Source organism: Mytilus galloprovincialis, chromosome 2 (assembly GCF_965363235.1).
Source record: "Mytilus galloprovincialis chromosome 2, xbMytGall1.hap1.1, whole genome shotgun sequence".
NCBI classification, from domain to species: Eukaryota; Metazoa; Mollusca; class Bivalvia; order Mytilida; family Mytilidae; genus Mytilus; species Mytilus galloprovincialis.
The window spans coordinates 96,891,278-96,905,277 of record NC_134839.1 but is presented as its reverse complement, the minus strand read 5'-3'; the positions used below and the strand labels follow the sequence as shown (position 1 = coordinate 96,905,277).

The 14,000-nt window shown below is 31.1% G+C and overlaps 1 protein-coding gene across 3 annotated transcripts in view; it reads left to right on the top strand.

The window, feature by feature from the left end:
• The first annotated feature begins 5,719 nt into the window (after positions 1–5,719).
• Positions 5,720–14,000, top strand: part of LOC143065013 (uncharacterized) — a 49,791-nt gene continuing 41,510 nt past the window's right edge. For 2 of the 3 annotated variants that reach the window (XM_076238283.1, XM_076238284.1), the window contains exons 1-7: positions 5,720–5,886; positions 8,152–8,217; positions 9,314–9,414; positions 9,755–9,850; positions 10,724–10,828; positions 12,147–12,428; positions 12,848–12,962. In XM_076238283.1, coding sequence (XP_076094398.1) covers positions 5,810–5,886; positions 8,152–8,217; positions 9,314–9,414; positions 9,755–9,850; positions 10,724–10,828; positions 12,147–12,428; positions 12,848–12,962 — 842 coding nt within the window. In that variant the 5' untranslated portion in view covers positions 5,720–5,809. The remainder of the gene's footprint in view (positions 5,887–8,151; positions 8,218–9,313; positions 9,415–9,754; positions 9,851–10,723; positions 10,829–12,146; positions 12,429–12,847; positions 12,963–14,000) is intronic. The other variant, XM_076238282.1, reaches the window with a different exon arrangement.

Genomic DNA, 14,000 nt, shown 5'->3' with positions numbered 1-14,000 from the left:
TACGCTTTGAGTACACAACCGTAGTAAAATTCGAATATATTCATGTCAGCTTTTAGGCAATATCATGATTTGTTTAGGCTGTTCCACTCTTACTACCACGTTGTACTTTTTTTTGAACGATGGCGTTAGAATGTTAGATTTTACTCACGGGAAAATGGAAGAAGGGATACTGAAAGTCGTCCAAACATGAAAGCATAAACAAACGATGATAAGAATTTCTATAATGGCCATACTATCTTAAATGATAGTAAGATAGTCAACTATCAAATAAACCCATCCAGATTCATCTTAGTATGTTATTGTTTATCGTTTAAGATTGTCAATTCTTGATTGAGATTTCTGCGTCATTTACGTCAATATAAATAGTGTGTTTAATTACGAGGACAGCAAACATTTCCCTTCACATAGATCGCTTCGATCTAAAGACTTGCTATCTTTGTCCTATTAGAATAGCAATAATTCATTAGGGCATGAATTTTTAATGATATTACCAGGGTTTGGCCCGTTATCTGCTGATAGTTTACCATTCGTTGCCGCTCATGGTTAATTATTTAGCTTAAAGGGCCAACCTGTGGTAAAGAAACGATAAATTTAGAGCCCCAAGGTTTTAAAGATAGACAAATGGACTCTAATGCAAGATTTTTTTATTATATAGAAATAGGAAGCTGTGGTATGAGTGCCAATGAGACAACTCTCCATCCAAATAACAATAACGGTTTCTAGCACTTTCCGACATTGAGTGATTAACAATTGATTTCCAGATGAAAAACAATATACATGTTAAATAATCAAGTCTTACCATTCGTTTGTTGGCTCCAATTTTCTTTGGCTTATCAACAAAACTAATGATCCCTGATGTATGAAGAAGAGGATAAAAATCAGGACGAACAGAATAAATTTCACGAAGATTTCCATGCACATCTTTGTACCTGCAATTAAACAGTTTTGTTCAATTTAACATGATGAATTCCCTTTTACACTCCTTTTGTGCTGACAAAATATTCTATAGATAAATTCATATGTTTTGTACCAGGACTATGTTACTCAGTAGATCTTCAAATCTATCAATCGTACAATTAAACAACGAAAATAAAAATATAATTATACAGTATTTTTTTTTTGTGTCAAAAAGTACGTGTATGAATGTTTCTTCCATAAACACCATAACAACTTAACTTCCGATGTCCAACTATTAAAGTTCTGAAAAAAAAACACATATAGAATGTAAACCATTGCACCTGAATACCAAATATATAGCCATCTCTATTTTTATTTAAAGTGAATTCGCACGGCGATTTGTCTATATTAGGTCTTAATCAATTATTATAAGTCGAAACACGTGAAAATATTGGATGAATTGTTACATATCCTCAAAACACCCATAAGTAAACAGAAAGATAAAAAAACAATTGAATTGTGTCATTGAATTTCAAAGATGGCGTTGATGTGTTTCAAATAAAGCATGCATGGTAGATTAATTTTACGTAAGAAAGTTCTTATTATTTCTTAATCTCTGTATTTCTATTATATAATAGCAGTATGTGTCCTTTTGTGAAATAAATTATCGCTTCAACTAAAATGCTGCATAACTTGAAGTCTTTGAAAAAAATATACAAATTTAAAGTTAATTAAATGCTTACAAATTTAAGACTGTTTTCATATAGCTTCGAATCCTCTTGACGTGTTAAATTATCGCTTTAGAGTATTTGTTAAAAGGTAAACCTTTTATACATTTGTGAGTTTTTTTACGGATTATTTGAAAACGATTTCTAAAGAATTTAAAATGATTACGTGTTCTGCAAACAAGTTTAGATGCACTGATCAATACAGTTTTATGATTTTGTTTGAAGTTGAATCTGCTTGATAGAGTTTTCATAGTTAGAGTCATTGATTTATCATTATAATAAATGCACATGAAATGTACCGTTACGTTTCGCATGCCATAGGTGTTCATGGTGATGTGGATAAATGCATAAATAAACTGTCAAACATAATTTGTTTTTTGTAAAGAACTTACTAGACGATGTTATTCATATAAACTTTAGACTAATTTCTTCGCAAGTTCAAAGCACGTTTCCTTACACAAGAACTTTTTTTTAGTTAATTTGAAATCGTTTCCGAATATCAAAAAATACTCAGCGTAAGCATATATATATTAATAAATTTGTACTTTGTGCACTAATGCATTCGCAAATCAAAAATAAAACGTCAAACTTAAAAGAAATGCTAGACGATGTTATCAATACAAAATTTAGACTAATTTCTTTGCAAGTACATTTCAAAACCAGAACAATTTTTTTTTGTTAATTTGTAATAAATCGTGTCCAAATATTAAAAATTACTCAGCGTAAGTAAAACATACAGCCCGTAACAGAGTAGTGATCGAATTCGCGTTTCTTTACCGTCAGAATAAGTTACGTTATCGACAAACTTATTTCAGAAGTGACATAATTTAATTTTCTTCATCGACAAAATATTTCATGTCCAACGAAGTTTTTTTTAACACAGTAAAACATTTTTTATAATCAACCTCTGTCATTGGCATTTTCATTTTAATGGTAAAGGATTGCTCAATGTAGATATTATATACTGCTTGCACTGTGAATATTAATGGGATTCAACACTGTAATAGTTTTTCTTTCGTCTGATACAGAATACCCCATATCTTTTCTTTTTCATACCTATCTGTTTATTATGTCCCCTGGATTATGTCAATCATACATTGTTGCAATACCGACATGCTTGTACTTTGTCACAGAAAAAACTGAAATAAATTTCCTTCACATCGAAGTAAAAAATACAAATGTACCCTTTAACATTTGAAATGTTGAAGACATAATTGCTCTATATCTTAAGTTATTGACGAATATTTGAAATTTAAACCTCTATAAGATGCGATGTACGGCATTTCATTTTATCATTGGTAATGATCCATATCTGACAGAGAAGAAATATTCATAATTATCAGAAAGTTTTCATAAATATTGTTAGATACCACTAATCGTTCCAACAATCAAGACAACAGAGACAAACAGGGGAAAAAATATGAAAATGAAAAGATATGACTTAAGTGTTAGCATGTTCAGGGAGACGGCACTCAATTTACAAAAAAAATAATTGATGTTTTAAGGAACTGTAGAGGTCTCCACAGGTTTTTAACAAGGGTAGAATTCAAAACCTTGAATATGAAAGCCTCGAAATCCATGATACTTTTTCTGTGCGGTAGTTATATCTACAAAATCCAATCATGTACACGACATATAATATTCATACATTATATAAAAAAGAAGATGTGGTATTATTGCCAATGAGACAACTATCCACAAAAGACCAAAATGACACAGACATTAACAACTATAGGTCACCGTACGGCCTTCAACAATGAGCAAAGCCCATACCGCATAGTCAGCTATAAAGGGCCCCGATAAGACAATGTAAAACAATTCAAACGAGAAAACTAACGGCCTTATTTATGTAAAAAAAGAACGAAAAACAAATATGTAACACATAAACAAACGACAACCACTGAATTACAGGCTCCTGACTTGGGACAGGCACATACATAAATAATGTGGTGGGGTTAAACATGTTAGCGGGATCCCCCCCCCCCCCCCTAACCTGGGACAGTGGTATAACAGAACAACATAAGAACGAACTATAAAAATCAATTGAAAATGGCTTAACTCATCAGATGGACAAATATACAAGTGGACGTGGGCCGGTATGTATATTTATATATTGGGGATTTATTTTTGTTTCCAAACAGAATTCTTAGGTTATGTATAAGTGCCTCCGTTCACTGCACAATTGTAAATTGTCGTCCTAAAGACCAGCAAAAATAAATGGCACAAGTTCACGTAGTCATAAAAGAAGTCGTATAATTTACGATAAATCGAACAAAAAATCAGAAATACGGAATATTATATGTTAATGGTTAGGAAATCCGTTTCCCCTACATGTTTTAAAAGTCAAAGAAAAATGTTTTCCCTGATACAAGCGTTTTAAGAACCAGCTTTGTGTAACCTATAGATAAATTCGACTTGATATAAGGAAGTTTTAATATGTTTACTCTGATTTGAAATGATTTTTAGTCCGAAAAAATAAAGGACTTCATTCCTATCAAACACCTTTTTAATTGTTTACCAGTATATTTCTTTTAGTTTTGGGTAAAATTGTAAAGGAAATAATAGTATCAAGACGTCCTTCCATAAATCTTTTTTTTTTCTGTTCTGACTTTGAAGAAATGACTACTTTTCGCCCAATCGAAATGGTGCATGGACATATTTTGTTTCATATTATTAGAATTATTTTCAATATTATCGGTATTAAACTTGATTATCGACACATGAAAGTTTGTCAGCATTGTCAATCTTTTTAACGTTAAAGTACCAATAGTTCGGTCACTACTCAATTAAGTTTGTCGATAACGTAGCTAATTTTGACGGTAAAGAAACATCAATTCGATCACTTCTCTGTTACGGGCTGTATAAATAAATGTGTACTTAGTGCAACATTAAGTTCGCAAATCAAAAAGTTGAATCAAATACTCCTAAAAGATCCATAAGATTACACATTTATCATAATAATGTGACATAATGTTGTATGTACTGGTTAAATATGCAATAAGACCATTTTTGACTAGGTACCCCTAAAAGCCAGGAAATGTCATGGCTAGTAACATATTACATGAATTGTGTCCTTTGATCTTGACATTAGAAATCCCCATGGTAACCTTCCTCCATATGAGGTCAAATTGTCGTTTTACTTTTGGCTTCAAATCTACTTTTGGCTTTTATTTTTATTATATGCAATCATGAAAGTAAGGGTTATATAAAGCTTTTTGTGTTGTTTTATTTTCAAAGCATTTTTCCAACATTGTCACAGATAGCACATGCTGTCATAGCTGTTTTATTTTATACTTAGACACTGCAAGTATGTTGCTAAGTAGCAAATGCAATAGCAAACGGATAAAAAAAAATACCAAACGAAGAACGAAATATTTTTAATTTAGAAAAATAAAAAGAAAGGCATTTGACTGATCAGACAAGCAAGATAGTCACATCAAGTTATTCGTTAGAAAATCTGGAGGGTAATTCACAGTTCCGTAAGTGAGTTTTGTTTTGTGTTCCTGTGAGTAAGGTGGATATTTTCGTTGTCCATATTCATGTAAACTTTATAAAGATTTCAAACAATTGTTTAATGAGTTCAGCTGAATACAGAAGTGTCCGTTCTACGAAAACCCGTATTTATCGAAGAACTATATATTTTTAGAGTGTTGAAGATGATATCTGCATATAATCAAGATATATCTATGCGGTTTATATTTAACGTACGGAACGTGGGGTTTCCCTTTAGAGCACATTTCTAATCTTACATATATAATATTGAATGAACATGTGACATTTCTCCGATCAACCGGAATTTAAGATGTTCACTTGGATAGTTGAGATAAAATAATTAACAAAGAACATTATCACACTTTCAATCTTTCGGGTAAACTTTTCTACCTCACTATATTAGTTTTAAGTAACTTGATATATTATCACTATACTTGCTTAATAATACAGCTAATGGTGCCTATAAACCTTTAAATTCAATATTCAATAGCTTCTGTTTTCATTAAGGTGGTTACCAAAGCATACATTAAAACAATAAGAAATTAAAATTAAATGGTATATCAAGTTGAATAAGTCACGAAGAACACAAAAGTTTAATATCCATTATGTTAACATACAGTTCGTTTTTTTGTAGTTTAGAAAGATTGGAAAGTACAAATTCTTTGCCAGTAATTCTGTGATTTTTCTGAAACATGACGTGGATTTTGAAGATAATTTTAACCTTAAGCATTCTATATTTGTCTACACAACAAATACATGACTGGAGTGGGTAAGTTTACTTATCAACATTTGACTGTCGGTTTTTAAACAAAATTGACAGATTGCTTACCATGCAACACTATCTAAGAATTTAATAGGCACATTTTCTACACTTGAATTGTAGTTATGGGTAACTTTAGTTGATGGATTTCTGTTTTTTATCTGTACTTCTATTACTATCTCCATTACACAAAAAGCTCCATGTGAGCACCATTGTTTTCACTTGTCTGTATTGTAGTGTAATCGTCATCTGCCTGCATAAACATATTCAAAAATTTTCAAGTAGACTACTGATTTATAACTGACTCTTTGTTGAAATTGTCGACATATCAATACTATTGTTTTTCAATTGAAATTTTCTGAAACACCATCATATCTAAATAAAATGTCAACAAGACAACGTCTGCAAATACATTAAAATGACTGAAATTGGTAGTCGATTCCATATTGGAGCTGTCAATCATTGACAATGTTGACCTTTTTTTTTCGTTTTGGCGAAAAATTTGTTCAATAAGAATAACAGGCATATAAACTATTTCCATCCAAGAGTGCATACGCTGAATTATATATAATGTGATAAACCTATGCAATGAATAAAGCTGAACTGTCAAGTATATACATGTATCTACTATATATATATATAACTATAGACTAAGTATCATATAGTAGTTACAAAGGTACCAGGATTATAATTCAGGACGCCAGACGCGCGATTCGTCTACATAAGACTCATCAGTGACGCTCAAATCCAAATATTTATAAAGCCAAACAAGTAAAAAGTTGAAGAACATTGAGGATCCAAAATTCCAAAACGGTGTGCCAAATACGGCTAAGGTAATCTATGACTGAGATAAGAAAAGGCAAGTTTTTCGAAAAATTCAAATTTTTGTTTTCAGTAAATTTATAAAAATGACCACATTATTGATATTCATGTCAACACCGAAGTGTTGACTACTGGGCTGGTGATACCCTCGGGGACGAAACATCCACAAGCAGTGACATCAACCCAGTGGTGTAAATAGTTATCAAAGGTACCAGGATTATAATTTAGAAACGGATCGTCACCTTATCACAAAATGTTGCGTTGATCAACGAACCGTGTTTTATGTCAAGGTCAGATGTACCTTTTAGACAATTCAGCTTCTATACTCAAGATATGGATTATCCGGCTAGTACGTCTTCTAAAACACGAAGCTGTAAAAACGGAGCAAACAAGTCATCGGAATAGAATCACTAAGTATTGCATATGACAATCGGTTCAACGTAGGTGAACAAAACCAAAATTGACAACTGACTTCTTACTTTTGCCTTTAAATGACAATTCCACATTTTTGTATTGTCTTCATTTTTAAATATTTATGTTTTTTTTTTAAACTACTGATTTTATGTTGCATAGTTTTACCAGGTTATGGCTCTTAAGACCTCTTATTTAAACTGTTATTGTAAAGACTATTGATTAAAATATAAAAAAGAAGATGTGGTATGATTGCCATAAGAGACCAAAATGACACAAACATTAACAACTATAGGTCACCGTACGGCTTTCAACAATGAGCAAACCCAATACTGCATAGTCAGTCCCTTCCGGAGCACCTGAGATTATACCTAGTTTTTTGGTGGGTTTCGTGTTGCTTATTCTTAGTTTTCTATGTTGTGTCGTCATGTGAACTATTGTTTGTCTGTTTGTCGTTTTCATTTTTAGCCATAGCGTTGTCAGTTTATTTTCGATTTATGAGTTTGACTGTCCCTCTGGTATCTTTCGTCCCTCTTTTATATAAGGCCCCGAAATGACTAATGTGAAATAATTCAAACGAGAAAACTAACGGCCTAATTTATGTACAAAAACTTAACGAAAAACAAATATGTAACACATCAACAAACGACAACCACTGAAGTACAGTATCCTGACTTGGGACAGGCACATACGTACAGAATGTGGCGGGGCTAAACTATGTTTCTCTAGTTTTGATTTATGCATACATACCTTTTAGGCAATTTTGTACATACATATATTTGTTGATAGCCTTTATGTTTGCTCTATGTCGACTTTGAATGTGTTCATTTTTAAATGTGCGTGAATTGTAAGCTTATTTCCTGCATTTAAATCCCCCCGACTCGCATAAAACATACAATCACATTAGGTCTGACTTTATTTCAAAATCTCTCAATGCTCAATGGCATATACACATATAAATTAAGTATTGGTTTAGTTTATATAGTTATGTTCAATGATTTGTCTGCATTTATAGTAGATATGTATTTGTTCTATTTGTAGATATGTGTGTTCCGAAACTTTAGAGAAGATAAATGTTACTACCATATGTACTAAATTCTTCTTATTGTAAGTATGTAGGTGACGAATATACATTGTGTTAGATTTTTTTGGGGTATTTTTCGCAAAAATCAATGCACCAATGTTCATCTTTGTATGTACGTAGCCAGTACCTTAACATATAATTAAACAATACACAATCAGTAAAAGAGATACTTTTTTAAACCAATCAATTCGAGCATGTAAGGGAGCTACCATTTGATTTTTACGGATGAAATTTGAAAAAAGGCAGCACATGAGTTTTTTAGGGAAAACAAAAGTCAAGATGATACACTTTGCACAAAAAAAAAAAAAAAACAGAATGACAAATTATGTATAAAAGTCAGGATAAACTAATAAAAAAAGGCAGGACCGATTAGAGTGAAAAATAAAAAGACAGGACAGAGATTACAAATAAAAAAAAATGCAAAAAAAGGACAAACTTTCATCCTCATAAAAAATCAACTGGTAGCTCCAAAAATCTTTTAAAAATGTCCCCTTCAATTAGAATAACAATAAGAAGATTTGGTATGATTACCACTTTGAGAACTCTCCATCCAAGTCACAATTTGTAAAAAGTAAACCATTTAAGGTCTAAGTACAACCTTCAACAAGGAACCTTTGCTCACATCAAACAGGAAGCTATAAAGGTTCCATAATTGACTAGTGTAAAACAATTCAAACTTGATTACCAACGATCTGAGGGAACGATCAGTTAAGTTCAAGGGAGAGGAGGGGTATCTTTTTATTCCTTAAAATAATGCTGATCCGGAATTTGATGGACAAAAATATTGTGGTCAAGAAGGTGACAAAAAAAAATATTCTGAATCCAGATTTCCGCCATACCTTGTAGTGTTAAATTTTGAAAAGAATCATTTGATTCATAGCGTCGGGGAGGGGGTGTGTGTGGACATGTTCGCGCTTTTGTGCGAAAAACAATAACCCCCTCTCCCTTGCAGTTAAATTGTTGCTCCCTAATATAAAAAAGAAGAGTGATTCAGCAGTAAACGGAAAAGGGTTTGTTTTGTAAATGTAACTAAAGATCTGATGTTGGTTTTGTTTTATCAAATTATTGCATTTAATTATATTGTTATCAAATTGTGTTAAATCCTAGACATGTTTTCAGGAACTGTATTACATTCGAAAATATAACAGAAACTTATAACGAGACAGAGTATTTTTGTTGTACTGGATGGACTCATAATGGCGATCAAAACTGCAGTGTCCGTAAGTTCTTTATAAACTCGTGCTATACAAGGTGACAATACTTTATCATTCGTTTAAAATGTTTTAATCAATGTATATTGTATTTTCATTGTAGTTGTAGCTTCTTTTTTTGTCCTTTGGTGGATATTTCTTTGGTTATTGTTTGTTAGCTTGGTTTATATATTGTGTTTTAAAGCTAATGATATGTTGACTATTTGTGATCATTGCCATGTTATCTTCTCGGTAATTATGAGTATGTTTATATAACGTATTTGTTCTCCTGATTAGTCCTATGTTTGCATCAAGTAAGACAGTTTTTTTTACATTAATTTGATTTAATACAGTTGTGTATATGTTTCAGCTGTGTGTTCCTCCGTGTGTCAGAATGGTGGATCATGTATCAACCCTGACACTTGTCACTGTGCTGCTGGGTACGAAGGATCTACGTGTCAAAGTGGTAAGTCCATTGATACACAGCTACTTTTGCATAGGTACTATTTCTGTACTAAAAATCTGTAGTACTGGAAATTTACTTTTAATATTCAGTACTATTTTGTTACTTTAAAATTATTGTAATATTTAGGTACCTATATTTTACAGTACTTAATTTGTACTTGAAATTTAGGTACTACAGATTTTTGGTTACTACCGTTACATTTCCAGCATTTTGAAAGTTTTTCTATTTCAAATCTCTTAAAATTATGATTTTCAAATATGGAATATTGTATTATTTCTGTACCAAAATATTTAGTACAAATCAAGTACTGTAAAATACAAGTACCTGAATATTACAATAATTCTAAAGTAAAGAAATAGTACTAAATATTAAAAGTAAATTTCCAGTACTACATATTTTTAGTACAGAAATAGTACCTATGCAAAAGTAGCTGTGTATGTCTAAACCGATATTTAACGAAACACGAATCAAGTATACTTACAGAATTGATTTCTTCGCCTATTGAATTCCTGATACCCTATTAAAATACATGCATCAACATAACCAGGCTTACAATTTACGGCAACATGTGTTTTCATAGGGAATGGATAACATGTCTTAACCAAAATTACTTTTCCAAGCTATAAACCAATATGCAGTGCCTGCGAAATGTATTGAAATTGTGTGTGTTCTGATATATAACTGTGAACTCTTCGTGGTGTTTCAATCAATTTATAACAATGACAGTCAAGCACTTTTAACAAGTCGTATGATTGTATTTATTTCGGTTCTTCAATTATACATTTTGTTTTGTATACACTGTGGAATTATAGTTAACAAAACAATACCGTGTGTAACACTTAATTTATTGACTATTTGTTTTATTTTTTTTAGTATCCTTGTGCTCGCACTTATCGCCATGTTTTCCTGGAAATTGCAGCGGTAATCCGGAACAATGTGTATGTAGAAATGGATTCAGTGGAACAACCTGTTTAAACTGCAAGTGATAATATGTATAAAGTGGTCACTTACGTGTTTGTTTTGTTTTTATTTTTGTTTTGTTTTGTTTTTGTTTTTGTTTTTGTTTTTGTTATTTTAGTCTTGATTATTTAAGAATTTTGTTATAATATCAGATCGTAGAATTTAATCATTTACGGTGAGTGTAAAAATTGTTTTAGAGCTTGACATTGCTTTTAAAATGTATAGACACTTTTCTTTTGTTGAAGGTCATTGTGTCTGTGTTTTTGCCTTTTTTTTAATAGTTCTAGAAAATGTCCAGTGCAACACATACAAAATGTATATTGTTTTGCAGACGATTCATTCTTTTTTCCCTTAAATAACACTTAATACACTTAAGGAATTAGTTACCAGTAAAACCTATATACATTTGTACTGATGTTTAAAACAACCACCACTGGTGTGTATCGATGATAGATTATACCATAGAAAAAATTTTCCCGCCAGTATATACTATTTGTAAAACTTGATCGATGCGGAGAGAGACAACACTAATGTATTATAAACGTATCTTCTCATTGTAAGAAATTATTGTTTACTCGGAGTACAAAAAAAAAATCTGAAAGCCTAGAAAAAACTAAAAAAACACAATTGCATACATCTAGTACCAGGTATGAATAATTGTAAAGTCAAAGAATTCTAGAATTTCCTAAAGTTTCAATTAAATAATTCAACTTTTACAAGTGCATACTACTAAATGCATATGATTTTATTTAAGACAGAAAGAAAATGTTATTCGGATAGAGGAGTATACTTTACAGTTGATCTGCTTTGTAAGAGTCGATGAATATCACAATAGATTTTAACTTTCGAAGTTAACACATACTTAATTATCCAAATATTACTAAAATTAGGCTGTATAGTTCATTGGTTGTCGTTGATTTTATGTCAGTCATATTTGTATTTCGTAAATTGTTTTGTTAGAAATTGGTCCCTTAGTTTTTTCAAATGAATTTTTTTCGGCCGACTATACGGTATGGATTTTCTCATTGTTGAAGGACACAGGGTTGGCTATAATTAGTCTTATATAACATAACAGTAGTTTATATGAAAACATAAGGATATGTGGTACATGTATTATTGTCGATGAGACAATTATTCACCACATTTGAAATTTAGTGGATATTTGTCTCATTGATAATCCTACATGTACCACATATTTTTATGTTTTCATATAAACTACTGTTATGTTAGATAAGATTATAATGTTAATTGTATCTATTTACAATATTTTGATATTCCATCTTTCAAAACTTATTTAAACATAATTTGTAACATTAAATAAAATATTTTATTTCAGTCGACAACTCTTACACACCAGTATTGCAAAATACGAGTTCCTCTTTATTTTACGTTAATTCGTCGACAATGGTACAATATTCCTATACTGTATCATCAACGACAGCTAACAGAGAAACATGGTCAAATCAACAGACTTATACTTCGTTAGTACTTTCGGTGGATGCCATATTCGACCAAAATTCAACCATTGGTTTTATACAGACATTTCCAGATTATGTCAGTGATATAACATTTGGTGTGGTAACTGGTCAAGTAATATCGACGTTTACGTTTGCTTCAGGTAAGTCTCAACAAAGTCATATGAAATGAGTTACATATAATTTAACTTTTTACATTGGAGTGTATAAAACATACCCAGCTTGTATTTTCATATGACTTTTTATCTAGATTGAATATCATCAATATAGTTTCCTTAAAAAATATAATTTTTAATTGTTTTTGAGGTGGGTACTAATTAATACCGGCAGTAGTGTTGTTCAGTTACTTGGCATAACCCCCTACATTTTTAAAAGGGAATTAAAGTAAAATGTCGACTTTTTATTTTGTGGGTCATTTTTCACTGTGTATCTTAGCATAAATACCACCATGCTTTTTTATGATCCTCTTTGTTTTCTATTACTTTGATAATTTAAAGATATCTATTGATGTTGTATGAGATACTACAACCATTTTTATATCAATATTACCAATATTCTTCAGGTGGCAGCACAACTTTCACAAATGATTGTACGGGTTTGAGTAGCGCATCGCCTATTGATGAGTTACGGTGTATTATTCCAATCGTCGCACCATTTTCAGTTGCCTCCGGAGATAAGTATGTATATTTTAAGCCTTTGTCCTTTGGTATCCTTAATGGTCCCTCAATGAGGAAACAATCGTGTACTTGAAAGGTGATGACTGAAAATTGACTGTAAGAAAGAGTAAATGTGGGGCTTTTTTGTCTAGCAATACCGAATACAATCTGATCACAAATAAAAATAATTATGTATTGCATTCTAATTGTAACATTTTTAATTAGAAGAAGTGAATACCATCTTTTTGACACATTCGCCATTTCCTTTCTCAATTTTATTTGGTGGATTATGGTCTGTTAATGTCGATCACACAACATTTTCTTATTTTCACATTAATACAATGCTACTTCATAAACAGGAAAAAATGCGGATAAATAAAAAAAAAACATCATTCGGCAAACCTATTTTTATTTATTTTACTTTTTTTGTCTTTTTTATATATTGACCCTATATTCGTTCTTATTTGTCTTGAATTTTAACTTTTTTCAAAATAATTCAATTCATAGCAGCATGCAAACATGTTGATCAATTTGCCATAATGTGGGTAATAACTTTAAGAACACTATCTCTTTACATTCTGTAATTCTACACTTAATAATTTTTATTCAATAAACTTAAACGAACACATTAGCATTCAGTAAATATAATGCCTATTTACATGGGGATTATCAAATACCATCGCCATGCCACCATACATCATATCCTAGTATCTATACCATAATATCTATTACAATGTACATGTTTCCATATTAAATCATTCACGTTGAATTGATAAGTTCAAACTATTGTCCCAACATGTGAAAAAGGCAAAATATGATTAAATATCACGCATATTGAAATCAAATATGTAATTCATGATTTCTTTATTAACTTAACATTCAACTCGATCATAGAGACCACATCTGCTAGACTGAAATTGCTAGTTTGGTTTTTTTCTGATTTCTAACTGAATAAGATTTGTGCATATATTCCAGGAAATGCATTATATGTCTATACAATTGGTAACAATCCGTTTTTAAAATAGTTCTATTCTGATTATATTATCCCTGTTCTATTAT